A 27824-nucleotide genomic window follows, 5' to 3' on the forward strand; every position below is an offset into this window, starting at 1 on the left:
AGCAATTCCTAAAACCTGATGATTTCATCTTTGCTCCATTTTTATGGGGAACAAAGCAAAATAAGAATCGACCTAATCAGCTTTGGTGGTAGATATAGGTTCATAATATGCCACGAAGCTACCTTGTGTAAGAGCAACAAATCTCTCCAAATCAGGCTAGAAGTTTCTAAGAGCAGCAATAGTTTTTAGTGGCTCATTGTGTTTCACAGGCAGTACTTCCAGGTTTGGGGGTGTAGACGCTTTCAAGATGTACATCAAGGAGAAAATGAAGAGGTGGCAATACTCTAGTACTACTTTCCTGATTGAAATGTTTTGAAACCTGAGAAAGCAGTTGATTATTTTGATCAAGTAAAATGCCATACAAATATAAAATATTCAAGCATTTTAATTGAGTCTGCATTTTCTGTGTGAATTCAAAATTGAAATATTTCACAATTAAATGCAATAATTGATGCAAAGATCTTTGAGGTAGAACCATTTAAACTCTGCTTTCAGAGTTATATGTAAGCTTCCCCTGAATATGCTCCTCTCAGAGTTGCAAACAATGTTTACAAATGTGGTAAAATCTCTAGAATCATCATGGAGCAAGGGAGGTAATTTACAGGTAGTCATTTTTCCAGTAATTGTGACATTGCAATAAGAGATAATAGCATCTATTGATTCATAGATGCAGTTAGCCTGTAAATAAACCTTTGTATTCACATACATGAATTACATTCATAGCTACAGAATCATGTTAGATAGTAGCGTGTGATCTGATCCCAATCTTTTGTCTTTGCAAACACTCCTATTTGCATACTTAACATGCCACTGCATTTGTTCTTAACTCTGTCTGTCTTATGGAGTAGATTTCAAACATCCTTGAAGGCAGAATCATGGGAAACTTATGTTACCTCCACAAATCTAATAAATGAAAAAAAGAAAACATACCCAGTAAAAAGTCAAGCAATATTTACAGCTTCCCCCTATTAAAAACATTCAAACACTAATTCTTTCTATTGGTTGTCTATACTCAGAACTGAGTTAGTTGTTTTTCACTTTAGACCAATCTTTGGCTTTCATTTTCATTTCTGAAGTTAGTATTTTCATGTTCACTAATGTCCTTTTGGACTATATCTTGAATTTTCTCTGCAAGAACATGAAGATTGGCTCTTTTGAGACTTTTAATCAAAGTGTCATATGCGTCTTTCTTCCCGTGAAGTTGATACCAATTACGGAGCAGCTGGACCTTCTGTTCAGCTGTGTCTTGGAGATTGTCATTTTTTATTTCATCGATTTTGGCTTCATTGAGACCATTCTTCCGAACGAATTCTCTAACTTCAGTTATCGTCATTTGCTCAGCAATGTTGGTAATATATTTACTCAAGTCAATGTCTGAAAGAAAGAGAATAGTGTCTGAAAATGTATTCTTCTAAATGAAATTTCTATGACTGCAAACCATGTTTACTTCTCTTACAGTAGTTGAGAATACAGGTAAAACCTAAAGATCTAAAGAGCTGATAGGGAAACACGAAAACAGAAACAATCTTGAATTCTAGACCTAACTCCTCCTATGTCCCTAGTAATTTGCTCTACAACCTCAGCAAGATACATAACATCCCTGTATCTCCTTTTTCTCTTCTATAAAAAGGTTGGAAAAGATCACTTTTAACATCCCTTATGGATCTGATGTTCAATGACCGAAAAGACAGGCAAGGCGTTTATGATCATCTTATCTGAATCACAGGTCAAAGAAGAGAACTGAGTAGTATCGTGAATGTTGTTACAGAATGGAAGTACACCTATAACTAAATCTACAATTCAGATTAACCTCTAAGTCAGCTGAGGCAGTTCTATAATATACCTAAACGTTTATAAAGAAAAATTTTCCTAAGCCTCGGAATACAGTGTCCTAGTCTTACCTGATTTATTTTTAACTAGAAATTAGTTATAAATTCAAACAAACTGATGGTGAGCAGGAAGATGGTGGTGGTAAGCTCAAGGAACAGCAAGACCCTGCAATATGTCACTGAAATTAGCAACATTATTTTACTCTAAAATTGGCCTGTTGGTCCTAAGGAAGACATCTCTATTGAAGTAAAATGATAAAAGCCTTACCTGGTAAATTCATTGGGACCATTTCCTGGATAGAAAAAAATATGGATGGAAATAGTGGTTACCAGAGGATAAGCGGAGAGGGAGGTAGTAAACAAGAGTAAAAGGGATCAACTATATGGAACTGATTCTGGGTGATGAACACACAATATGATATATACAGATGATGTATTACAGAATTATACACCTGAAACCTATGTAACTTTACTAACCATTGTCACCCCCATAAACTTTAATTAAAAAACAATAATAATAATTGTCCTAATCTAGATCCATATTTCAGTTTTGTCAATTGAAAATAATAATAATAATATGGATGGAGAAGAGAAAAATAAAAATACATTTAGAGTAGTCTAAATGTAATCTTTCAATTCTTCCTTACTACTGAAGGGAGTACAGTCAGTTGCTTGATGCATAAAACTAACTAGACTAAGCGATTAAGAAGGATTCTTTCATCGTTCAAATTTTTATTCTGAAAGATTCCAGCCTTGCCAGAAACTAAGGAATATTGGCTTATTTTTCACATAGCCAAGGAACCTAGGGAATTCACGGAATGTGCTGAGATTATTTTTCATGTGGACTAGTGAAAACCAACAAAACAGTCATTCTAAAACTCTCTTTATTGTAACTATTCTTATTTTTGACTTGAGAAAATGGTTTAAAATGAAATTCTTTTGTATCATCATGATTTAAAGAACCCTAACTCCCTGAGCCCTGGCCCCAAATGAGAAAGTCATTATTTATGGTGTGAATTGGTTTTTCTTCCCAGTGTAATCCTTTGCTATTTGAAATGCTTTGATCCCACGTTGGAAAAAAATCTGGTGAGAGCTATGATAACAAGTGGCTGGAGAAAGCTGAGCTGTGCCTTTGTAATGTGTTTTAAGAGCTGTATCTGTGCCTGGGCTTGGACACTGAATCCATCTGGTAAAGGATGCCTCGCACATCCTCTGTAGGGATAACACCAACGTGGAACTCGGAGTTTGACCACATCCTTTTTCTAACTCACACTGAGCACACTCCTACTTAGGTCCTTTGTTAACTTCTGTTGTATGGAGCTTACTTATAAACTGGACACCACATCTTAATTCCTTTCTGATGCCTTCTAACCCATGCACACACAAACACAATAAATGTTTGTTTAAAAAAAATAAAAGTAACAAAAAGTTCAATTATTACTTTCTCTACGTTTTTAAGAAAGCGGATGCATGTTTCAACACTTACAGTATTTGAAGGTGTAAATAAACGATTTCCATTATTCTTGCCTTTTCTTTTCACCACTAAAAGATCAAAGAAATTTCTATCAGACTCAGGTCTCAGTCTTAGAAAGCAAGTGAGAACTAGTCTCACACGAAGAGAAGTGTCAGAAAGAAGAAATTCATTGAAATTTAGTGACCAAACACCCCAAGACACAGCATTGTCTTGATTTTGGACAATCCCAAGCCACCAGGTCAAGTGTTCTAGAGATATGCCAAAATTTCATGGAAACATAGTCACCACACACTGGCTAGCCTGAAGCTGGCTTTTGACTTACTGTAGGGCATCTGCATTCCCTCTCACCAGCTTGGAGCTGGACGGCATGGCTAGAGCAAGGCACAGAAGCACAGGATATGGAAAATTGACACCAACTTGCCATGGAGTGGCACTTAATGCCCAGAAATTCAGGTACATGCACTCACAAATAGCTCAAGTAGACACACTCAATGAGTATATGCTTTGAAGTCAGTATGAGATGGAAGAAAGGAATTTGTAAGTCTCCAAGCACAGTGACAGTGTTCAAACATTGAGTATGTATTTTTAGCTAAACAACCTCTAAAGGCAAGACGACCTTTTTCTCTTCAGCTGAACAGGAGAAACACCGTCTTATTCCAACAGACAAGTAAAAATTGAATGCTTCAGAGTCATTGAAAGCTGCACCACCCTTTGTTTCATGAATGATTTAAAGAGGTTTTCTGGAGTGATTATGATTATACCCAATTTTGTCTTATCTTCTGACTTTATTAGGTAACCCTTGCATAAAATGTATTGTACAGTATTTTAAATTATGGTGCAGAAATAACAAAAAATCATGAAATTTAGACAAGGGTGAGGAGGCACAGAGAGGGAAGAATATATCAAGTGTCTCCTGCAATACCTTTCCCAGGAAGGCCTTTGCTTCTTGTGTTCTCTTAGTTGAGGGGTCAATCTTGATGATCAGTGAAGGATTACTTATGATTCTTGGTGAACTCAGCTGCTGCCTGGATGAAAACAGCCTTGTTCATAGGGAGGATGGGACTACCCACTCAGTGCCCCAAAATGGTTGTTCCAAAGCAGTAGCTGAGGGGTAATATCATCTATTCTTGCCAGCTTTCAGGTATGCATTTAGTGGCAGAAATTAAAAATATAACAGAGCTACCTATCTGGTAGAATGTTTTTTATAGGTAGGAGACAGAGGGGACCTCTTTGAACAAGTACTTTCCAAGTTATTTCAATCTGCGAATTTGTTATTTCAATTTGAGCAAAAATTAAGAACTTACACCAAAGTATTGGTAAAGCTGCTAGAATCAGAATCGGGATCAGGATGCACCACAACCACCACAATTCACGTCTGGGTCCTGTAAATTGGACATTTTATATGAAAACAAGCAGTCTTTAAGATTAAGAAGGTACTCTCAAAGAACCGAGGGATTAGCTTTTCTTCATATTTTGTTGTGGGAATGGGAAAATGGAGAATATATTCAATAAACAAAAATAATATTAACCTTCTTTACATTTGGTGTTGGTGGTTGGTGTGCAGTTCTCTATGATTCCATGTTCACACCTAGAAAAAAATAGAGAGGACATTGAAAAAGACTGGTGGATTGTTTCCTTGATCATTTTCAATGACACATCATAAATCTGGGGCCATTTTATTCATCTTTCCATCTCTGACAAACACACTCCCTCAAATATTTCTAGATTAGCCTCTAAAGCTGGTACAATTTCATAACAGAATTTGGATGTTTGGATGAATAAAGAATGACTGTTTCAAAATGCCAAGAGTTAAAGAAAGGTAATAAAATATTGACAGATTAGAAAAAGGATGAAATAGACCCCCAAATAAACTTAAAATTGGTAATAAACTGTACTCTTAAAAAAATTGGAGACAATCATAAACTGCCAAAAATAACTTCAAAGCAGTCTGAGGGAACAGTAAAATGGCCAGACAATGGCCATGATGCTACCTAGGGAGCCTCCTTAGAGGTTTCCCCTGTTAGCATCAAGTTGTGATGAGGACACTCAAGAGGTTCCTGTGGGTTTTCTTCAGACAGCCAAACACTGACAGTCCAGTTGTTTGAATTACAGCTTGGCTCTGCCCATGATCTAACTAGGTGAGTTTGAGCAAGTCACTTAACCACCATGAGCCTGTTTTCTCACCAATAACCAGGAGATAACATTATCTGCTTAAAGGAGTTATGGTGAGAAGAAAATTAAATCAAGATTATGAAGTATTCAGAACTACTTATTTAAGCTTGTCTCTCCCCCAGTCCCCACTTACCGTCATGGCGAGGGATTTCTCAGATACTTGGGGCTAGAAAGACGAAGCTAGGTTAAATGCACATACCTTAATTTTTTCCAGTAAATAAGAGACATAAGGCATCATGCCCCTACTTTTCAAGCCTATTAGGTGAACTCCTAAATGTTTCCTAAGCTGAATTACAAGTTTAAAGAGAGGCACATTAATATAATCTTAATTATATTTACATGTATTCAAAACAATGCCTTACAAAACAAACAGTATTTTTATAACACGTTACCCAATCTGACTTTCACAGAAATGAGGCTGATAGGACAAATGACTGTTACCTGCATCCTAATGAGAAAGGAAACTGAAACTCAAAGAGGTTAAGTGATCTGCTCAGACTCCCTCAGTTAATCAGCAGAAAAGTGAGATGCACAATCAGGTTTTCTATCTTTGGGTCAAATCCAAGCTCTTTAGCATGAAAGACAAGGCTCTGGCTCCTTGTCAGTCTTTCCTACACTCCAGCGAGGTACCTTGTTCTCCAGAGTTTCTTCTGTCTCTTTGCAGCTGCTGTTTCCCTGACTGAAATGTCCTTTAAATCCACGTTCACCTTCCTTCAAGACTCAAGCCATGTGTTGTATCTTCACTGCATCTCTCAGGCAGGGTGAAAGTTCTCCTACGTAACTCATAACACCCTAGACACACACACATCTCTTCCGATGCCACATGGTGTTGACACAATAACCACGCCTTTTTTGACTCTGCCTCTAGCCTGAGAGCGCTGATGCCAGGAATGTGTCTTGCTCATACTGTTAGTTTAAACAGCCAGTGCTGTCAAGCACACAGGAGGTGTTCAATACATGTTTGGAGACTGGATGTCTGAGTGAACAAATGGTTATCTAGTGGTTTAAAGGCAAAGTAAGACTAGAACCCAAATTCTTGACTCTCAGCCTGTGTTGCTTCCCCCTAGGAAAACATTATCTCTCAAGGTGTTTTAATGAGAAAAAGACTAAAACGTACCTCATGCAAGAGTTACAGTGTTCGCATGGAGGGCTGTCACAAAAAAAGTTTGATTTACATCTGCACTGGGTATTCTGGGTCTTGGTACAGTTTTTTTCCACTTCGAAGCCTAGAAAACCAATGTGCAGACTATTAGTTATAGCAGCTAGTTATAAATGGACTATGAAAATGATGGGCAGGAGCTGCTTAGATTTTTGAGATCCACCGCTTATTATCAGCAGCCACACCATCATGCCTTTAGTAACACAACTAGTGTTTAAATGCAAAACAGGCAACCCTAAGTTGAAATGGTTGAAATCATTTAGCTGAGTTTTAAGTGGACAGACAATCTAGCAACCAAGGCAACCCCACGTTTGCTTAAATGGCTCCCCTGTTCCTATAGTCTAACACCTGGCTACTAGTGTGGCTTGTGGACCAGCAGCATCAACATCACCTGGGAATGTGTTAGAAATGCAGATTGTCAGGGCCTACCCTGGACCTAGTCAATCAGACCAATGTCAAAGCCCTCACTTAGAGATTCTGATTTAATTGCTCTAAGGTGGAACCTGAACGTTAGCATTTTTCATTGCTCCGTATGTGATTCTAATGTGCAGCCATGGTTGAGAAACATTGCTTTCGAGCCTCAATAGGGAGAAGGAAAAGCTTATATTCAGAGATTTCTTGATGTCAAACAAAACTGGAGTACTTTGGTTACATTTTCACCTGGGCCCTCCAAATAGGTTGGGATATCCATGAAAATTCAGGGCCCCAATAGGAATACTCAGGACAAACCAGATCCCCAAAGAAGGTGAAGCATTCCATCCACCTCTCGAGATCCTTTGTCCTTGGATCTGAAGGTTTCTGAGCTCTGTCTGGCCATGAACAAGAGCCATTACACAAGCATAAATCAAGGAAGAAAAAATTTTTTCTGCAGTTTTGACTGGAGCTGACGAACCCTGTTCATAGGGTTCATATTTAGTTAGTCTCCTACCTCTGGGAAAATTGCCTACACATGACCTGTAAATGTCTAGACCAGCGATTAGTTCATTAGCTTGTCTTGCTTCACCCCAGTCAGCCCCATGCTGTCCCTTTCTGTATGCCAGTATAGCACCTCAGTAGGCCCCAATTTCAAATTGTATTGTAAATGGTTCTACAGGGAGTACCATGATTGGTGTCTTTCAATTGTTTTTTAAGACACTTACCGTGTCCTTCATCACAATGTGAACATCTTCTGCATTCAGAAGAATAATGTTTGCTGTCTGTGTACTCCTCCCCTTCTGGACAGGGCTCGCAGACTAGTTTACCTCCCTCAGTTGAGCAGTCAGAAGCTTTCCGTGTGCCTGCCAAGGAAAAAATGGAGCAAGTGTTTGAACAAAAGGTGGTCATACAACAGCATGGGACCTATACAGGGATGACAATAAAACACGGAGGATTAGGCTAATGATCTATGAAGACAATAGGGGAGAAGATTATGGTAAAAATCATGTCAAGAGACAGAAAGTTTCCCAAGACAAAATCTAAGAAAGTGACTGAAGGAATAGGCCTCCAGAAATAGGATGGTTAACAATAGGAAGACGTGAAAGAAAACAAAAGAAGCTAGAATGACCAAATGCACTGGGAAAAATGCCTTTACCAACTTCTTGGGGGAGAGGGAAGAAGCTGGTAGCTATATATTCATGGTGGAGATGGCTGCCACTAGCCACTGAGATGACCTAAAGAATTCACCTTGTTCTGGCCTCTTATTTTATTTTCCAAAGTCCACAGATCCTAAGAGATAGTATAGTGTAAGGAAAAGAACACTTGAAGTTCTAATGACCTCGGTCAAATCTTTAGTAGCCCCATGATCTTTAACAAAATGCTTAATCTCTCCAGGCTTACATTTCTTCACCCATAGGATGGAAATAATACTTCTCTTGCATTGCTACCAGAACTGCATAGGACCTGCCCAGTAAGCACTCACAGTCCCTTTTCCCTCCTCTTTATTTCTATTCCTTCACCACTAAGGGTCAGAGTACGTTTTGATGGGCAGGTATGAACATATTTATAAAAAAAAATTATTACCAGGTTTCTTAATATGCACAATTTTAAAACATATTCACAGTTGCTTTCATTTACTTTAAAAATAAAGTGAGTCATGATATTGCTATTAGTAAACAATACACAACAATGTCTTCTCCTGGAAAATTCCTTTATTTAACAAGTGTTTATTAAATGCCTATTGTGTGCCAGGAATTTTCTAGGAGCTGGAGGTATTGCAGGGAATAAGACTCCAAGGCCTTCATATTCTCGGGATGGAAGCAGCAGGACAACACCCACACAAACAAATACATGATGTCAGGTGGTGATAAGTGCTTTGGGACACACTAGATTAGGGCATAGGGACAGAGAGTGAAGACGAAAGAGAAAATATAAAAGGAAATCTAAGAGAAAAGCATGATTAGTCACTCTAATTTTTAATGGTATAACTAATTAAGAATAGGCAAAGTCTAATCTGCCTCACTTGCATGTACAGCAAAAAATAATTTATGCTGTCTTTCCTAGGTATATGACCTTCTTAATAACCTCAGAGCATTCTTTTTGATAAAACAAAATACTTATTACGTAATCAAATTTATTTAAACATATATGATATTTTAGTAATCAAAGACAATATTCCATCAATAGAAAAAAACAAGCAACCCGTGGAAACCTAGAATCTAATTCAAATACAGTGTGCATTATGGCTCTATAGCATTGTGGCAAGATTTAAATAAAACCAAGCCAAAGTACAATTTTATTTGCTTGCCAGTGGCCTTATCCTGGTTTCTAAACAAATTGGCCTCTTTAATGAAATATCTGGCAGAATGTGCCTAGCACAATGCCTACAGCATGACAGGGATACAAGAAATCACAGGTTCTTTTGTTCTTCAAGCATACACAACCAAACTTTATCAAAATATAAAGAATGAGTGGTTATTTTCATGAAAATGAAAGATTTTAAAATACATTTTTTTTCTGAATATCATAGTACTATGCTCATTGTAGAAAATTTGGAAAAGGCAGGAAAGTATAAATAGCACCTATACATCAAGTACTCATTGTTATCATTTTGGTGTACTCTTATGCATACCAATATACACATATATACGTGTGAGTATATGTATATGAAATAAGTACAGGTGTTTGTATATATGATATATGCAGTACATTGTAAAATCGTTCCTATTGGATATAGTGATGTGGTAAGGACTTTTTTGGTCAGTTAATCAAAAATGTCAGTTTACATAGCAAATCACTGAAAAAATACTATAACTATTTTATTTTAATTTATGAAGTATAGCTATATAATTATTTGCCAATCTTGTAATGTAGAACCAAGTTATTAGAATTCCAGATTCTTTCTCACTTCAGTCACATCCAAAATACATCACCTTTCTCCCTTCCCTTTCTTCCTTTCTATTTCTCTCTTTCTCTCTTTCTCTCTCTCTCTCTCCCACACATATACACTTTTCCTTCCTTCCTTCCTTCCTTCCTTCCTTCCTTCCTTCCTTCCTTCCTTCCTTCCTTCCTTCCCTTCTTCCTTCTTTCCTTTTTGATGGAAAGAAAACTTAAAGACACCAATAACCTGTATGAAAGGCTTTCAAGATGTTTGTGATTTTCCCATTGATTTTGCCCTCACCTAATTCATCAACTCAATTTAGCAACTCACATTTACTGTAATTCTCTAAAGCATTCAAACTAGTTTTCACAGAAATAAAATCTGTCTTTTCTCTGTATCCATGTACCATGGATTATATAATATTAATTAAATCATATATTTATATCATAACACCAATAAGAATAAACAGAGTTGGAAGCCATTTGAATACTGATTAAGCCTAAAATTTAACAAGAGGGAAAAGAAGTGGAAAGTGTTCAGCATTTGTTGGGCACCATCCAGGCTATTTTATAGATGGAGCAGAGAGAATCAATTAATTCAGCTAGCAGATCAGTTAGAAATCCCATAAGGGAATTTATGTACATTGAAGATTATATTGGAAATATATCAGAAAACAAGACTTTGATTGAACATAATATTCCAGCCTTTGAGTACTCCGAAATTTACTTAATTCCACATCATTGGGTATCATAATGAAATGTCTCATGTATAGTAGTTTCCTTTATTTTGACTATTTTCTTAAGACATTTTCCTATGAATTGATTACTGTATCAGTAGGTAAAAACATTTTCAAGTTTTTGACCCACATATCCAAATTTCTTTCTTAAAAAGAAGTAGCGGTATATGAAAGTTCTTATGTCACAAACTCACCAGGACTGAGATCGCTCCTTAAATCACTGTAAAATGAAGCAAAACAAAAAAAGCAAACAGACAAAATCCTTGACAGTTTGATATGTAAAGCATATCATCTTTGTTTTGATTTACATTTTAGGTTTGAAAAATATGAGTAAAGATCTGAATTCACAGGACAAATTGATTGTCTTTAGCAAGTTATAAAGTCAGAAAGCCATTCTTTATTCCCATTTGGAGAAGAGTAAGTGTAAATGGGCTGAAGTATAAAAGGGTTGGATTATAAGGGAGATTTTTCCATAAGGGTTATTAAAACCTGGACAGGAGGCTAAGGGAGAATGGCAGAATCTCTTCATAAAGAGGACCCAGGCCTGTTTAGCAGCTTGAGTGCTGGGAACCTGGGAGGTGGACCATGAAACCCTCCTCCAATCCAATCCTTTATGGTTCTAGTAATCTACTGCATACACCCATGTGTTGTTTTCCTCTATCTTCCTGTCTTACTTCACAATGCAGCAGAAAGAGATTCAGATCTGTACAAAACAGTAGTCAGCTCACTCCATGTTGAAAAAAACTTTGCACAATCACATTTTGCTTAGCTTCCTACTCGAAGGATTTCCGATCTGAAACTGGTTTGCATTTCAAAATACTGATTTTTAAAAAACTGTTACTTTTGTCTGTTATTTTTCTAGCTCAGCTAGTTATTAAGCTGCAAAATGCAAATGTATTTTGCAGGCTTCTGTGCCTCTGATTGAGGGGAAGTACTGAGAGACTTGCTTTCAGAGTGCCTCACTTATTATGACATAGTCTAATCAGTTCTGATGTGATAAGCTTTAATATCCACAAATGAATCTTCTTTTGCTACTGAAAAATGGAACTAAATAGATAAATCCTCTCATTTTCATAGGTATACATCCTTTGTAAATTATATTCATTTATGCCCACATCAAACAAGTGTGATAAACTGGTCTTGGAAAAATAATTTCATAGCTTTTTTTCCCCTCAGTAATGCTACTATGCAGGACAACCAAACACTGTAAAACTATTTTCTTCATTGTTACTACATGCTACTCCTCACGCTGATTTTCACTCAAATTGCTGGATGGATTGTGTAACATACCAGGAGGACAGGGCTGACAGCAGAATTCGCCCTCACGGTGTTGGCCTTTCGGGCACTCAGATTCCCTTTTAGTAATGTTCTTATGCAATTTCAACACCTCAGGGCTGGCAGCAGTCACTTGGGCAGCATCACCTTTAGACAACAGTCTAGCGGTAAAGGTAAGTACCTGCAAAAGAAAAGCATGAAGAAAATTTTATTGACTTTTGAACTAAGCTACTTGGGAAGCAAGGATAAGCTGCCCAAAACGACTGTATTTGCCACAGTGCACAGGGAAAAATCAACGTGGGGCTCCACCCTCCTGCCCACTCATCTCTAAAGAAGGAGCAGACCAATTGAATGACAGTCCAGATCTTGGATTCTCCAAACTACCCCAGAAACAGCACCATGGATGGTAGGAGCCAGGGCTCTAGGCGCAGAAGTGAACACTGGCTGCCATTTACTACCCCCACGACTGTGGACAAAGGCACTTACATTCCGAGTCTTCCTTTCTTTCTCTATAAGGTAGAAATAATCTCCTCTCCACAGGTTTGTTGTGATAACCAAATGGAATAATGCACTTAAAGATCTTAGTACAATTCCAGGCTCATAATAAATAGACGCCCAGTATGTGGTATTATTAATTATTATTATTATCATAAAGTTCCAGTGAGGGGCAACTTAATGGAGTAGGAAGAAACAAGACATTTCCAAACAACAGCATGTTCTATTTCTTCCCTTCTTATACGTAGCCGCAGCATCAACAGTTTTGATGAATCCTTTCTGGTTATCCAATCATACAATAAATCCAGTAAGATTTCCTTTACCTTTACTCAGAAAAAATGAACTTTACTTACTAGAGAACCAATCTTTAATCTATTTTTGGTTCCTTATTTCTGGAGATAACAGCACGTAAGTCTAAGTGACATTGTGTTAAATTTATTTTAGTCAGTTATAGACAAGAGTTCCTTAGAAAAATGAGCACCTACCTCAAAATGTTTGAAAGCATTTGGGGTAATTTCCAGTTGATTCTTTTCTCGAGTTTCCTAGTATTTAATTTTTGTCTCTAGTGCTCAAGGGAGTAGCACATATTACATTTATGGATTGTTACCTTAGTGCTATTTCTGAAAACCTGTGCATATGCTCCACTTTCTGAAGCTGTCCAAAAGAAATGTACTTTCTAATTCACTTTGTTTTTATTTTGAAGTTTTTTACTGAAAATCAAAATCCACTGTCCAAAATACATTCAGAATTTGAGAAATGTGAAACCTGCAACAGTGAAGAGACACAAATATCATGGCCGAGACGAGACACTCAGATACCAGCACCAACCTCATGTCATTTTACTCACAGCTGCTTCACGGAGTTGGATTTCTGAAAACATTTCTTATTTAGCTCAGCATCAAAGAATTATATCAAGAATTAAAAAAGATGGTTCTGAAGAGCATGCTGTGACTCTTACATGATGAGATGCAAGCAGTGCTACATATAGCTTGTATTTTTAAAAAATTTTGCATTAACTCAAGATTGCAGTATGCAAAGATTTAACCCAAACCTTCCTGGCAGAAACTGGGGCATATTGACTGTGACAAGGCAGGAAACCCACAAAGAACTAAATGATCCGAATGCTCAAAAATGTTTTAGAGAAAACATTTTGAAAAGGCCAGAAAACAAGTTAAATCAAAGCTTTGAAACAGGGATAAACTAAGGTAAACGATAACCAAATGGGGAAAAAAAATGAGGAAGAAGAATAATTTTAAATCTCCGTCATAACAGAGATTTAAAAGGCAGAGAAACCTCCATTGCCTATTCTGCTGGGCATAATATTAGCTACTCCATTAAGCAATTAATTGAACAAATACTTCGTTAAGTACCAATTTAAAAGTTAAGTACTATGTGCCAAACAGATGCCTCAGAACAGAGCCACAAACATCAAGACTCTGTACTTGCAGACTCTATATGTAAGGGAAATGTATTAGTTAGGGTTCTTCATAGAAACAGGACCAATAGAGCGTGTGTGTGTGTGTGTGTGTGTGTGTGTGTGTGTGTGTGTGTGTGTGTGAAGAAAGAAAGAGAGAGATTGATTTTAAAGAATTGGCTCATGCAATAGTAGAGGCTTGGCAAGTGCAAAATCAGATGGGGTAGGCCTGCAAGCTGGGGAGTCATGCAAAAGTTACAGTTCTAGTCCAAGGGCAGTCTGGAGGCAGAATTCCTTGGGGGAAGAAGGAATTCCTTCTTCAGTTGTTCTATTAATGTAATGCCTTTACTGATTGGATGAGGCCCACCCCACATTACGGAGAGTAATCTATTTTACTCAAGTCTACCAATTTAAATGTTAATCTTATAAAAAAACAAAACACTTCACAGAAACATCCAGAATAAATGTTCTGGGCACCATGGTCCAGTCATATTGATACATAAAAGTAAGCATCACATAGGGGGAGATGATGAATAAACACAGAAATATGCAATATGTCAGAGAGGGGTAAGTGCTATTTACAGAAATAAAGCAAGTTTGAAGAGTATGAGGGGTGGAGAGTATGAGGGGTGGGGCACTGCTGTTGTAGAAAGAACGATCTGGAAAGGCCATTTGGGCAGTGACCGGATAGAAGTACAGGTGGTAGCTATGTGGATGAATATCCGGGAAGGCCTTCCCAAACAGGTCACACCTAGAGGAACTTGGCTTGGCCAAGTGTGAAAGTATCTAAAGTCAGCAAAAATATCATTAGCAGTTTGCTAGTAACATAAACAGAGATTAATGTCTCCTGAACCACACAGGTAATTAAGATTTTAACGGTGGATGCCATCATGGGATCATACGGGCAACCATAACCATACATGCTGTGATCTCCTAGAACCCTGGTATTTGTTCAGCTTCAAGATACATTAAAAATGGATCTCCTTGAGTTTTTCAGTATCTACAGGATTTTCTGCAAATCGGAAAATTTGCTTCTCTCTCTCCTTCTGAATCATTCATGAAAACAATGTTAAGGAAGAGCAACAGTTCCTACGGGGTCATTTGCCCATTTCCTCATAACATTTGCCTGGCCTTTTACAAAGTTCATTCACATATATCAGTTTGTGGAAGTTGCAGTAAACCGATGCATGAGAATTAATACTGTCGTATTTTATACTTGAGGAAGTTGGTCAGAATATATGAACTGATTTGTCCAAGAACCCACAATTAGGAGTAGCTAAGGGACGACTTGGTACTTTTGTCCCAAATCTGGGCTCTGTTTCAGATTGGTAAATTAATTTACTAATCACTTTTCCTATATTTAGGCACACAAACAACTCAGTTTGTTTTCAGACAATGGTTGGCAAGAAGCCTGAGTGTTAGTTATACAATGCGCCTTCAAAGCAAATGCATGTTGGGGGTGGTGTGTGTGTGTGTATGTGTGGGGGGATCTGGCAGGAATTCTCTAAAAACCAGAAGTCGTCCCCAAGCCCTCTAATCTGAGAAAACTGTAGCAGGACCTTCGAGGCTGGGCTTCTGGCTGGAAAGAAGGCAGAACATCCCAGCTTGGGTCTGTAACTTGAGAAAAAGCAGAGCTTCTCTCCAACCAGTGTGTATGCTAAGCATCTGAGAACAGCCATGGTGCTCACTGAGTGCAGTCTCTTGCAGGGGTGGGGATCTGAAATGCACAAATAATTAGGAACCGGAAGTCCTCCTACGTTAGAATCTTTGCATTTGCTCCATTTGAAACACTCAGAAACAGGGCTACGTGAGAGTTTGTCCCTTGTATGAGATGACGAGAGACAGAGAGAACAATTGAATATTCATTAATTCTTTGCATCAGTGATAAATCACTTTTCATAGCCAACCAGGTTACTAAATAGAAAAAATGAAGCAGGCATGGCCAGACCTAGAAATTGATGACCACCCCCCACTTTCCAGGAACTGTACACACTCAAGATCTAACATGGCAGTTACAAATAAAGTAACATCTCAGTGATTGAATTAAACAACTACTGGGAAACTCCCATTTAGGATTATTCCAAAAAACCAGTGAAGCAATTGGCTGCGAGAGATGAGCTAGGATTTGAAAAAGAAGTAAAAAAAAAAAAAAAAAAAGAAAGTCACCTAAATTCTGTTCTTAGTGAAATTCAAAGCAAACAGGAAAATGAATTTTAAAAGCAGTGGTGTGGGGAGGCCCGGCAGCCCTTCAGATGGCAAGAATGAGCAGATAGATGCCTGGAACAGTGAGATTTTTCACTACTGAGCACAGCCTGCAAACTGACTGCAAAGGTTTCCTCTGACTACAAGCTCTACAGTAATCACGGGGAAGAGTGTTTTATTTCTAACCAAAGCCCAGAAGGGAGTTTATTCAATACAGCCACTGTGCTCAGATATTGCAGAAAAATGCTCTGTCGATCAGGGAGTATAATGGGGATACAGACGTTTCAGTCCTGGAACGTTAGGGATTAAGAACAAAAGAGAGAAGGAGAATAAAAGGAGGACATTTCAAGAAAAAAATGTTTCCGCAAGACATTATTTTTAACACAACAAAATATTAACAGTATTTATATCTGGTTGGCAAGACTATGAGTGACATTTTTATTTATTTATATTTTTGCTTAACTCATCTCTTTTTTCCTACGACGGACATGTGTTAGTTGTGTAATAAAAAAATCAAAAGGGACAACTAGAAGTAGCAAGACTGTGTTAAACCTAAATATCTTTATTGATTTATCTATCATTTGTGCTATTCTTTTTCAACAAGATTAGAAAAGCTGGATAACAGTAGTGAATCTATACTAGCAGCCTAGTATTTGGAAGGTGGAAAATATTCTAAATCTTTGAATTATTAGCATTTACTCCTTTGTATAAATTTTCTATCTTTTGCTCTTCTAGGTTTCTGTAGTAGTCCTATAATTTTACTAAATCAAACATCATAAACAGTCACCTTTATAGTTGTATGTATTTCCTTAAATTAGTGGTATCAGGGTTATTGTACTTCCCTTTGGTTAACTGAGACTAAGTATATCGCCAGTCATAATGGCAGAGTTGTTTGATGAGGAGGAAATTTAGTTTTATTTTTAAAGTAAAACTGTATGAAGAGATGTGTCACACTAAATGAACTTAATTTATGTAATTGAAAGCTTGGTTATATATCCCCACAAACTGGTAACTATAGTTTGCAGTGGTCTCCCTGATGAAATCTTGGTTTATTTTCTTAAGGAATACTTAACAGAGAAGTATGCCTTATGCAGCACACCTTGATAGATTCTTATGGTGAGAATGCAATGCTTGAATTTCTGGGCTGTCAGTGAGATGATTAAACACAAAAACAAATAAAAAGTATCTCATAATTTAGCATCTCATTGTGCTAGTGCTGAACTATGAATAAATATAGTTCTCAGAATAATGTCGATTTGTACACATCTAGAGAATGCATGGACTGACTTTCTTGCATGGCTAATAAACTGACTAAAAAAATGAATAAGGCAGTACAGCTGTCCCCCTTTATGTGAGGGGGTAAGTTGCAAGACCCCCAGTGGATGCCTAAAACTGAGAACAGTACAGAACCGTATATAAACTGTGCTTTTTCCTATACACACATACTTACGCTAAAGTTTAATTTCTAAATTAGGCACAGTAAGAAATTAACAATAACTAATAGAAAAATAAAACAATTATAAAAATATCCTGTAATAAAAATCATATGAATGTGGTCTCTCTCTCTCTCAGAATATTTTGTTGTACTGTACTCACCCTTTTTCTATGATGATATGAGATGATACAATGTCTGTGTGATGAGATGAAGCAAGATGAATGATGTGGACATTTTGACATATCATTAGGCTACTTCTGTGCTTTGGGGGCATTGTTAAGTAAAATAACGGTTACTTGACAGTCTATCTAAAAATCAAGATGGCCACCAAGTGACTAACAGGAAGGTAGCATATGCTGGACAAAGGGATGATTCATGTCCTGGGTGAGTTAGAATGGGATGGCACAAGATTTCATCACACTATCCAGGACACCATTCAATTTAAAACTAATGTATTGTTTATTTCTGGAATTTTCCATTTAATATGTTTGGACCATGATTGGCTGCAGTAACTGAAACTGAAGAAAACAGGGACTACTGTATTGATTGTTTAGTCACCCGTAGAGACCACTCTGGGGTGGGGGGAAGACATTCATTTATACCCTGTCTTCCTGAAAATAAGACCTACACGGACAATCAGCTCTCATGCCTCTTTTGGAGCAAAAATTAATATAAAACCGGGTATTATATTACATTATATTATATTATACCCAGTCTTGTGGTAAAATATAGTAAATAGTAGTAAAATATAGTGTTATAGTAAAATAAGACTGGGTCTTATATTAATTTTTGCTCCAAAAGACACATTAGAGCTGATTGTCCGGCTAGGTCTTATTTTCGGGGAAACAGGGTATGTATAAGTCCTAGAAAGTTTATTTTAAAAGATCAGGAATATCATTTTGTAATTTAACCCAGTGTTTTCAAAACTGTACCTTATAATACAAGAGTAATATTTATCCCAACATACAAGTATAATAAAATAAAACACTGAGTTACATAATCATTTTAAAATGCATGTTAATAGAGTGATTTAAAAGTTAGATATCTCAAATTGAAAGTGGGTATTTTTAACCCCTCGCTCTGAATTTCAAACAGATTAATGAGAATAGATGGATTATGGGGTTCTAGTGAAGATTCCTCATTCCCTCCACCATGCAAATCCTCTCTCAGATTTCATCTAAGAGGTAACAAAAGGCAATAGGGCACTTGGGAGAATGGTAGAAACAGAAAGTGAGAAATTTTTTTTAGTGTTGACACCAGCAGCCTCCAGCTAATTCCTAAGATCAGATAACCTGAAATTTGGTATCTCATTATATTTAAAATTTTAAAGCAGAAAAAGCTTTAGGGATGACCCAACCCAAGCCCCTTATCTGACAGAGAAAGCTATACCCCAAACTCGTATAGTGACTTGTCCACAGCATATTGCTAACTCAATAGATTCAGGGCTCTCCGATGAGCTAAATCTTCTCTCCCACACCTCCAAATTCTTAAGTTGAAGTCCTAACCCCCAGTACCCCAGAAAGTTACCATGTTTAGATGAGGTCTTTAAAGAGGTGATTCAGATAAATGTCCATGGGGTATGTCCTAGCTCAATATGGTTAGTGTCCCTATAAGAAAGAAGAGGAAATTTGAACACAGACACAAAGGGAAGATAGTGTGAAGACAACATAGGGAGAAGCCCTTTTACAATACGAGAGAGGCTTGGAACAGATCCTTTCCTCATGGCCCTTAGATGATCCAACCTTGCCAAAACTTGACTGCAGACTTCCAGCCCCCAGAACTGTGAGAAAATTAATTTCTGTTGTTTAAGCCTCCCAGTCTGTGGTATTTTGTTACAGCAGCCCTAGGAAATGAATACAAGGACCAAATTACAGCCTTTTGATTCCCTCAGATTCTGGATTTGAAGGTACATAAGTACTTGGGATCTCTCATAGCTGAGCACAAGGATTTCTCATCTTGCACTATCGCTGAGTTTAAATAGACTAGAGGTTTCAAATGGTTCTTAGAACTGGAATCATCAGGGCCTAATAGGAACCTGAACTGTTTCTTTCCAGCCTTACAGGCCCCACTAGGTGGGTTGAAACTTCACTGTCCTCTGTTGCCGAGGACACAAATGGAGCAAGCCATGAAGTTCAACTAATTCTGCTCACTTGCTTTTTAGACTTTTAGTTGCTTATCAACACTCAAGGAAAAAAAAAAGGCTAAAAAGACCACTAATTGTTCACCATTTCTAATTATATAATCCATCTCTAATATATTTGTGTAAAAAATAAGGAAATAGTAATGACATTCTGTAGTAGGTACATTATTGAAAAACAAATAAAAATGAATAAAATATTCTACTTGAAAGAGATCAGTGAAGATTTCATTCTTTCTTATTTTTTCAAAATGTGTAAATAAAAATGCAAGGTAATCTTATCCCAGTAATGTCTTCTTTCTTTCTCAAATTTAGTTTCTGGGAAGACCAGGAAAGAGACAGTTGAGGCAGTGGGAGGAAGTGACTGGTTAGACACCTGACTGATCAAGCAATAAATAAAACAAAACGAGGGAATCTAGAAATTTCCATGTGGAATTAGATTTTGAGTTTAGTACTAGCATTCGAAAAACAGTTCTCAAAACCCTGACAGCTATCAGAATCAGGTAGTGTGGCAGTAAAACAAACAATGCTTAAGTTGTACCACAGACCTAAAGAATCAGCATCTCTGAGAATGAGGCTCTCTTTGTGATTATCTTTAACAAGTACCTCAGTTATTTTGATGCTCTCCACAGTTGGAGAACAACTGGGCTAGAGGAAGCAAAACCGGTGGTTAGCAAGCTACCACATTTAAATGTGAGAAGATAAGAGCTTTATAAACTAAAAGCATCTGTGTTCTGCACTTGCAAATCAGAATTTGATTTTTCATGGAGAAATAACGACCCTTCCAAAAAGACGCAGGAAAAAAGTCATCTTGGGTGGAGGAAATGGATAATGGGAGGGCTATGAAATCCTAAACCAGAATCCTCATGCTCACAGGAGCCACAGTGGTAACATAGGCATAAAACATTCAGGTGGAATAGAAAACTTAGAGTAGGAGGGACTTGTTGAGGTGGCAAGGTCTTCCTGGAAGAAAGGGGCAGCCATTTTGGTCAGGGAAGTGGTGGCCATGTGGCAAATGGGCCCAGATCTTCCGTTTTTTTAAGAGAAAACAAAATCCTCCAACATTTAAATGGTGGCACCTAATGTTAAAAATACATACATACACATACATACATATGTATCAATACCATACAGGCCAAACAAAACACAGTCTGCCCTGTGTTTTAATGTTTTTGAAATTAGGCCTAAATTCTACACTCATGTGAAAAAACAGTCTACTAAGATCAGGGAAACTTTTGTGAGGATGGCTAAAAACAAAAGCTCAATTTTCAGCAAAGGGCAAGAGCTTTAACCCACCTGCACTAAGTTGATTCTCGATCTCATCCTTTCTCTCTCTCTCTCACATCTTTGCTCTCAAAAATCAAAAGTACTGATGTTTCTCATATCTTATATTTTTATGGCCTCCCAGAACACAGAGGTTCTACATTCTGTGTTATAATGTTATAATGCTGCATAAGTTGACTCAAGGACAGCCTGTCCTTAATGAATCCAATGCCAAGTTGATTGTAATTTTGCGCTGTGATTGCTGTTTCTAAAGGCCCACAGACAGGAGCTGGCTTGGTTACACAAAAGTTCACTCCAAATCAAGAAGGGAGCAGTGATCCAAGGGGAGAACTATTTCATTTCGTTTCGGGGAAGGTGAAGTTTCTAATCTACAATGATCCACTTCTTTCTAATTTGGTCTTCACTATTCGTACTCTCACTTCAAAGAAAATAAGGTAGGCCAGTACATTGAATTATTTGTTCTGTTTAAGACTGAATCAAAGGTACTTAATTGGTGTTAGGAATCCAACTAGATAAAACGCTAAAGACACATCAGTTTTCTTTTTAAAGCCAGGGTCTTCCAGGAAATGAAAATAACTTATTATGTAGTTAAATATTGTTTTTGCACATTTGTGAATAGATGCACACACATAGCAAAAACAATACAATACAATTCATACATATATACATACATACATATGTACTATATACTATACATATCAATGCCATGTGGGCTAAACAAAACACAGACAGGGGTAGTGTGGGCCCAATTTTTGAAATCAGGCCTAAATCCATAGACACTTATGTGGAAAAACAGTCTACTAGGATTAAAAAAGTTTTTGTAAGGCATTTACAATGGTTCTACGATATTTTTTTGGCAGTATGATATATACATTTTTTAATATCTATAAGGTATTGGTAAATATATATATATATTCTAGTATATTTAAGAAATGTTTCCTTTATAATAATAAATTATAAGTAGTTAATAAATAAAATAATAAATACTAGAAATTATAGTAATCCAAGTTCATTTAATAAATGCCTTCTCTACAATGCATCCAAAAAATATATAGGATGAAAATTATGTGGAAAGAAAAAGATTTGTGTATACATAAAGTAACAAAAGATAGACTATACATAGCACTAAATAAATATGCAATTATGTGTATGTGTAGACAAGGCTAGGAGGCTACAAGTAAAATAAAAAATGCTTGTATTAGGTGGTGAAATAATAAGACTTTATTTTTTTTTAAGAACTACTTTTTGTTTATATTTACTTTTTTAAAAAGAAGAAATGGAGTCACTGTTCTAAATTTGGTTTAACTTGCTTTTTATTATGTGGATCAAGTTTTAAATTATGCCCTTTTGTTATTTTTCATCATAAGTAAATAGTAGTTACTTCCTATTACAAAATATGTGCTCATTAAGGGACTTTTGGGACCAAAGACAATTTATAAAAAAGGTATTTAACTCATTAGGGGTTTTCAAGTGGGGGATTCCCTTACTCAGGTTTTTTTATCATTTCTTAGAAAACAGTTATTCTCTCCAACTGGCAGTTGTGCTACAGTGCTATGGTTTCCCTAGAGCGTCCTAGTAGCCTTCAGAGAGCTACTTTTGAAATACTGACACTTTCACTATAAAAACTATTTAGAAGGAAATTACTTGGCTAGTATCCCAAAGAGATTTACCAAGAAACAGCATCTAAATACTGGTTCTGTTTCTCTATTTACCTTTTCCTATCTCTAAACTCAGTGCAAGAAATTAAACTTCTTTTTCTAAATTAATCTCATTAAGGGTGGTAATTATATTTCAGTGATGTCAAAATAGACGACTTTTCATTCATCTCATCTAATTATAACTAGTAGTGGGGGCCCTGAGAGTCTCATATACTAATTTTATTTTTGCTTTGCAATCTTGCCTTCATTTATAAATGTTTATTTTTCCATCCTGGTTGTTAATGTTTTAAAGTACATTTCATAATTTTATTTTACTCATAAAAACTTTCAAGTCCTTTGTTATATAAGTGAAACCTGTTAAAAATGAAAATAAATAGAAACACATTGCAACACATTTCTGTTTCTTAGGTTTCTTTTTCAAATGCCCTCTCTTTTTCCTCAACTGTATTTTGAGACAACTGCTTCACGAAATGTAGAAGAAACTGGCTAACTAGTAATTGACTGACCTAAATAGTACAAGACAAAATCTGTAAAGTCCATGTGCTATTAAAAAAAAAAAGAAGCAGGAATGCCCACAGCTATTTCTCACACATATTTCTAAAGTAAGTTTGACTCTTCCTGTCTCCTTCAGACACTTGTGAATTGTTTTGAGGTTTCAAACTTATTTATTGTAGTTGCCATGGAAACAACACCCAGAAATTAGGGGAGAGAAAATTAATTCCAAGATGGTAAAAGGAAGGGAAGAGAAGCACAGATAAACACAAGCATTTTCTGAAGACACACAAGGTGACATGCAGTGTGGAAACTCCTTCAAGTGGTAGGTGCAAGGCAGGATTCTGTGTAACGAAATTTAAAAGAGTTACATTAGAGGGGAGAAATGGAGGATATTCCAGAAAATGTGAACAATGATTATGTAGGTGATAGGGTAATGTTAGACTTTTATCTTCTTATACTCATCTGCATTTATAAATTTTATTTAATAAATCTTAATTTCCTAGACCATATATCATATATAAATATAACAAATTATGTTTTATATTATAAGTATTTCATATATATAAATGTATATGTATATATGAATGTGTCTGTATGCATGTGCATGCATTCTTTCAGAAAAACAAAGTTTCCTTTGTGCCTTAAATATACATCTCTGGTAAAGACGGTATAGTATAAAAGTTAAATAAGCATAGCTCTGGGCTTTGATAATTGTGCTACACATATTAGTATTGCTGTCCCACGAACTAAGATTTTCAAAGTGATTAACACTGGAATAACGTAGTAGTTAATGATGAGGAAGAGAAGAGTGAGGTCTGAGGTTATATAAATGGTTTCCCAATTTTGAATCTTAAATTTTCTCTGAGGAAGTTTTTAAAGGAGCCCAAACATTTCATATTATTTCTGAAGGGACCAGGGAGAATTTTTCTTTTTTTTCCCAATCAAGGTGATGCCAGTCTTGACTGTTTTTTTCCTTCCCGTTGTTGATGTAGTCTGGATATCTGATGCAATCAACAAACTGCTGGGTTTTGGAATTAGATCTAAATTAAATCCCAGATCCGCTTACTAGCTCTCTGATCTCGGCTGAATTAATTACTTCCAGAACCCCATTTCGCCATCTGTAAAATGGAGATGAGGACATGTTTCTCACTACAGAGCTTCCATGTGAATTGACTGAGATCACATTTATAAACAGCCCTATCACAGTGCCTGAACTTTGGTGGGGCCCAATAAAATAAGAATCCATTGGCTTTCAGAGGCTTCGGAACTCAAATGACCCTCTTGAGGCCAAATCTGTTGGATTAGCCATCATCAAGCTGGTTTTTCTGAGACGGACTCTCCAAACGTGGTGGCTGGTGCTGCTCAAGCTTCTAGGCCAAGTGCAGGCACCAGGGCGCGTGCGCTGTGAGAGCCGTGCCACCTCCTCCACAGGGAAGCGGAGTGCAAACTCAGAAAGATTCCAAGAAGAAAAATGAAGGGCGGGAAGAAAAGGAGAAGACACAGCAAAACAAACAAACTGAGACCGTGACTTATAGTTTTTAAGGAGAGGTGTTCCCGGAAAGGAAAAAAAAAAAAAAAGTTTCTTTTGCTAAGTCGTGACAAGAAGGTAAACAAGCCTCCCGAGGCGCATTCAGCACCAAGCTAATTTTTTTCGAGAAACAAACAGTGCGGTCCGAAGCCTCAGGTTTAACCGCTGTGGCGGGCTGATTTATTCCCTACTTTTGAGAACTGCGGGAAAATGTGCAATAGCAGTTCCAGCGAGCGCACACTACCCGGCGCGCACACACCCACAGCCCAGAAGCGGACCTTTGGATTGACTTGTAAGGGCTTATCCAGAAGATTCCCTCCTCTCTCTGGCCCTCCAGCGACCCCAAACCTTCCAGGTCCCTGTCCACACCTCTCTCGGCGTGGCTCACAGCCACCCCCAGTGAGCACCCGGAGCGGCTCGATCTGCCCTGCGGGGTGGGAATTCCCAATCAAGCCTACAGAAAAGCGAGTTGCCTGGTTTCCTGAGTCCCCGCCCGGAGGTAAAGTCCTAGCAGCCCGGAGGGATCATTCTGTCCAATGACCGCCGCGCCGCCCGCCGCGTGCAGCGACCCAAGGGCGGGCATCCCCTGGCCGCCACCCGCCCCCCCCCACCCCCGGGCGGGCACCGCCGGCCCCACAGCGCCCGCCCCGGGTTGGCCCGGAGGAGCCCCATTCAGGCAGGAAGGGACTCACCAGAGCCAAGAGAATCCCGATCCTGGACATGGCTGGGGCGCAACCCTCCGAAGTGAAAGAGCTTCTCAAACTTCCAGCAGAATAGAGCTGCCACCCCGGGAGGAGTGACAGGCCCCTCCCGAGCCAGGGTGGGTGTTTCTCACGAGGGCCCGCCCCAGGCGCTCACGCAAACTGGCTTTCAAGCTTCTTTCTTCTCCCTCCAGAAGTGTCACTGAGCACCTGTGTGTGGCTCCTCTGAATCCCCTGAGGCGATTTAAAGCTATGCCCCGGGGCCAGTTGGGAGGGGAGGAAGCTGGGGAACGCCCGGGTTGGGGAGGGCGCTTTAATTCAGCTACTCGGCCTGCGAGGGGGGGTGGGGACAAGAGCGGGGGATAAGGAAAGAGATAAGGAAAGAGCTCAGGGATTGTTGCACACATTGGCTTTCCCCATTCTGGGGCGTTTCCGCAGTATTCAGTGTGTCCCGTTCAGGTGAGGACCCTGAAAGCGGCTTGCTATCCTTCCGAAACTCTTCTCTAATTCAAACTGGGAAGGCTGGGGAGGACTTAAGTAGAGATTGGAGCTCTGAGAGCCCAAGTTCTGCCTGCATACAGGAGCCTTCGCTAATTGCTGGGAACATCCGAGGAAGACCTGTCCTTGACTCGGATCCCGCTACTGTGGCTGCGACAGGAGAGGCTCACAGGGGCCCTGACTAGTGTATGAAGTGACAGTTACCAACCGAAAAGGGTCAGATATTGTGCTACGGGGACTCTAAAAAGGGAGGACCCCTTAGCTTTTATTTCTCAAGAGAACACAGTTAACTACTTGTGACAAATCACACAGCTCCAGCTGTATTAAACGTTCACAATTACTTCCCCTCCTTTGTTACTCATTATTTCCTGGCCAATTTCCTTTTTCAAAAAATGTAATTTTTTTAGTACTGTGGTTTTAACACCGCTCAAAGTCACTACTGTTTTGGAAAAGTAGCTCTTTCAATTTAGTTTGCAAACATTTCACAACAGGGAAGATTGTATGACGACTTGTGTTTTGCACTGCACTTGTTGCCCAGTCTCGTTGGTGTTGATTTGCTTCTCTCTGCTTCACCCTCCAGTAGATTATTAGCACTGTTGAGGAAGACCCTGGCTATGCCTGTCCTGTTCCTACAGTTTCCAGCTCCCAATAGACACAAAAAGAAGTGTATGGAGGTTGGGGATGTCCACCAGAAAAAAAATAACTCCAGAAAATCCACCGAAAGAACAGTTTATTTGGGAAAAGAAAAAGAAACAAAGCCACCAAGGAGTGTGTCTATGCACACACGCCCACCAGTCCCAACAGGCTGCCCACAGTGCAAAAAAACAAACCCGGGCCAAGCCCAACATGGCTTCCCCCTATATTAGCATCCCTCACCCCGGAAGTTACCACAAAGGTCAACAGGAAGTCAAGACTAGAGAGTTAAGAAAGGGCCCAGTTCCACCCCATAGTCCTCCCAGCTCTATGGTTAAGTATCTTAAGATGCCAGTTCACTTTTATCAGGGTGATGATATACAGGCATTCTGTATATTATCTCTACAATGTTTCTGTAAATCTAAAACTATTCTAATATAAAAAGTTCATTGAAATATATATATATATATATATATATATATATATATATATATATATATATGAAAGGAGCGAATGGAAGGGAAGAGAGGAGGGAGGAGAGAGAGAGAGAGAGAGAGAATTGACAAAATCAATATCTCTTGAGAGTGAATTATGAGCCAGCATCTTAATAATTATCTTTTTAGTCCAGTGAGGTGAATGACTATTAAGCACACAGCCCTCACCCTCATCAATACCTAATTATCCTCAAGTTTAATGAGATAGTAATAGGTAGTAATAGGTGCTTTGTGGGGAGAAATGTTTCATGGTCAAAGGATTTTAGAACATTTGGGGTTATTTTATTTATTTATTTTTTAAAGGAGGGCACAGCTCACAGTGGCCCATGCAGGGTTCTAACTGGCAACCTTGGTGTTATTAGCACTACACTCTAATCAACTGAGTTAACCGGCCACCCCAGAGTTAATTTATTCTAAACAGGCCTCTTAATCCAAAAATCCTCAGAACTTTTAATATGCTAATGTGCACTGTGAATATCTAAGAGGAGACTACGATATATATACTGTTCCCCAAACTTCTTTGTCTTCTTTATGTAGTCCTTAGAAGAACACCTATTTAATCATCAACCTCATGAATGCTAGTGTTCTGGGGAAAATAGTTTGGGTATTTTTATGTTAACAACACATTCCTAAGGGCCTCCAATCCTTCAAGAACAAAGAAATGCAATTTTAATAATAGAATTTCAGGCACTTTACCAGATGTGGGAGATATTTTGGACCCAACCATCCTGATTTTACTCACACACACCAGGTAAGATACAGCTTGTTTCTTCTACTCTAAAGATACCCTTGCCACGCAACGTCTCATTCTGAATAACACTTAACACATAGCTGACTATGTAAAAAGCTGGGGGGGAAGAAAACCTTCGACACCTTTTCACCACCAAGAGTATTTTTATTCCTTCTCCCT

The 27824-nt window shown here is 38.1% G+C and overlaps 1 protein-coding gene across 2 annotated transcripts; it reads right to left on the reverse strand.

The window, feature by feature from the left end:
- Positions 1-367: 367 nt before the first annotated feature.
- FAS (Fas cell surface death receptor) lies at positions 368-25567 on the reverse strand. Of its 2 annotated transcripts, none has more exons than XM_074339417.2 (9): positions 25281-25567; positions 11956-12121; positions 7774-7911; positions 6593-6701; positions 4833-4891; positions 4608-4685; positions 3316-3371; positions 2098-2122; positions 368-1374 (listed from the first exon to the last, which is right to left on the reverse strand). In XM_074339417.2, the coding sequence occupies exons 1-9, from the start codon at positions 25308-25310 to the stop codon at positions 1040-1042; spliced, it is 996 nt and encodes a 331-aa protein (XP_074195518.1). In that variant the 5' UTR covers positions 25311-25567; the 3' UTR covers positions 368-1039. The 2 variants fall into 2 exon arrangements, with proteins under 2 accessions (XP_074195518.1, XP_074195517.1); XM_074339416.2 differs by lacking the exon at positions 25281-25567 and adding an exon at positions 15409-15548.
- Positions 25568-27824: the final 2257 nt, after the last annotated feature.

Source organism: Rhinolophus sinicus, chromosome 15, assembly GCF_057876585.1.
Source record: "Rhinolophus sinicus isolate RSI-liver-muscle chromosome 15, RSI-T2T, whole genome shotgun sequence".
NCBI classification, from domain to species: Eukaryota; Metazoa; Chordata; class Mammalia; order Chiroptera; family Rhinolophidae; genus Rhinolophus; species Rhinolophus sinicus.

Coding starts and splice junctions, on each gene's coding strand:
- FAS (XM_074339416.2), bottom strand. CDS start 15,528: ATGGCTGTTCTCAGATGCTTAGCATACACACTGGTTGGAGAGAAGCTC. Junction 12,122..15,408: donor CCAGAAGCCCAGCCTCGAAG/GTCCTGCTACAG, acceptor TTTCTTTTGCAG/GTACTTACCTTTACCGCTAG. Junction 3,372..4,607: donor AGCTTTACCAATACTTTGGT/GTAAGTTCTTAA, acceptor TTGATCTTTTAG/TGGTGAAAAGAAAAGGCAAG.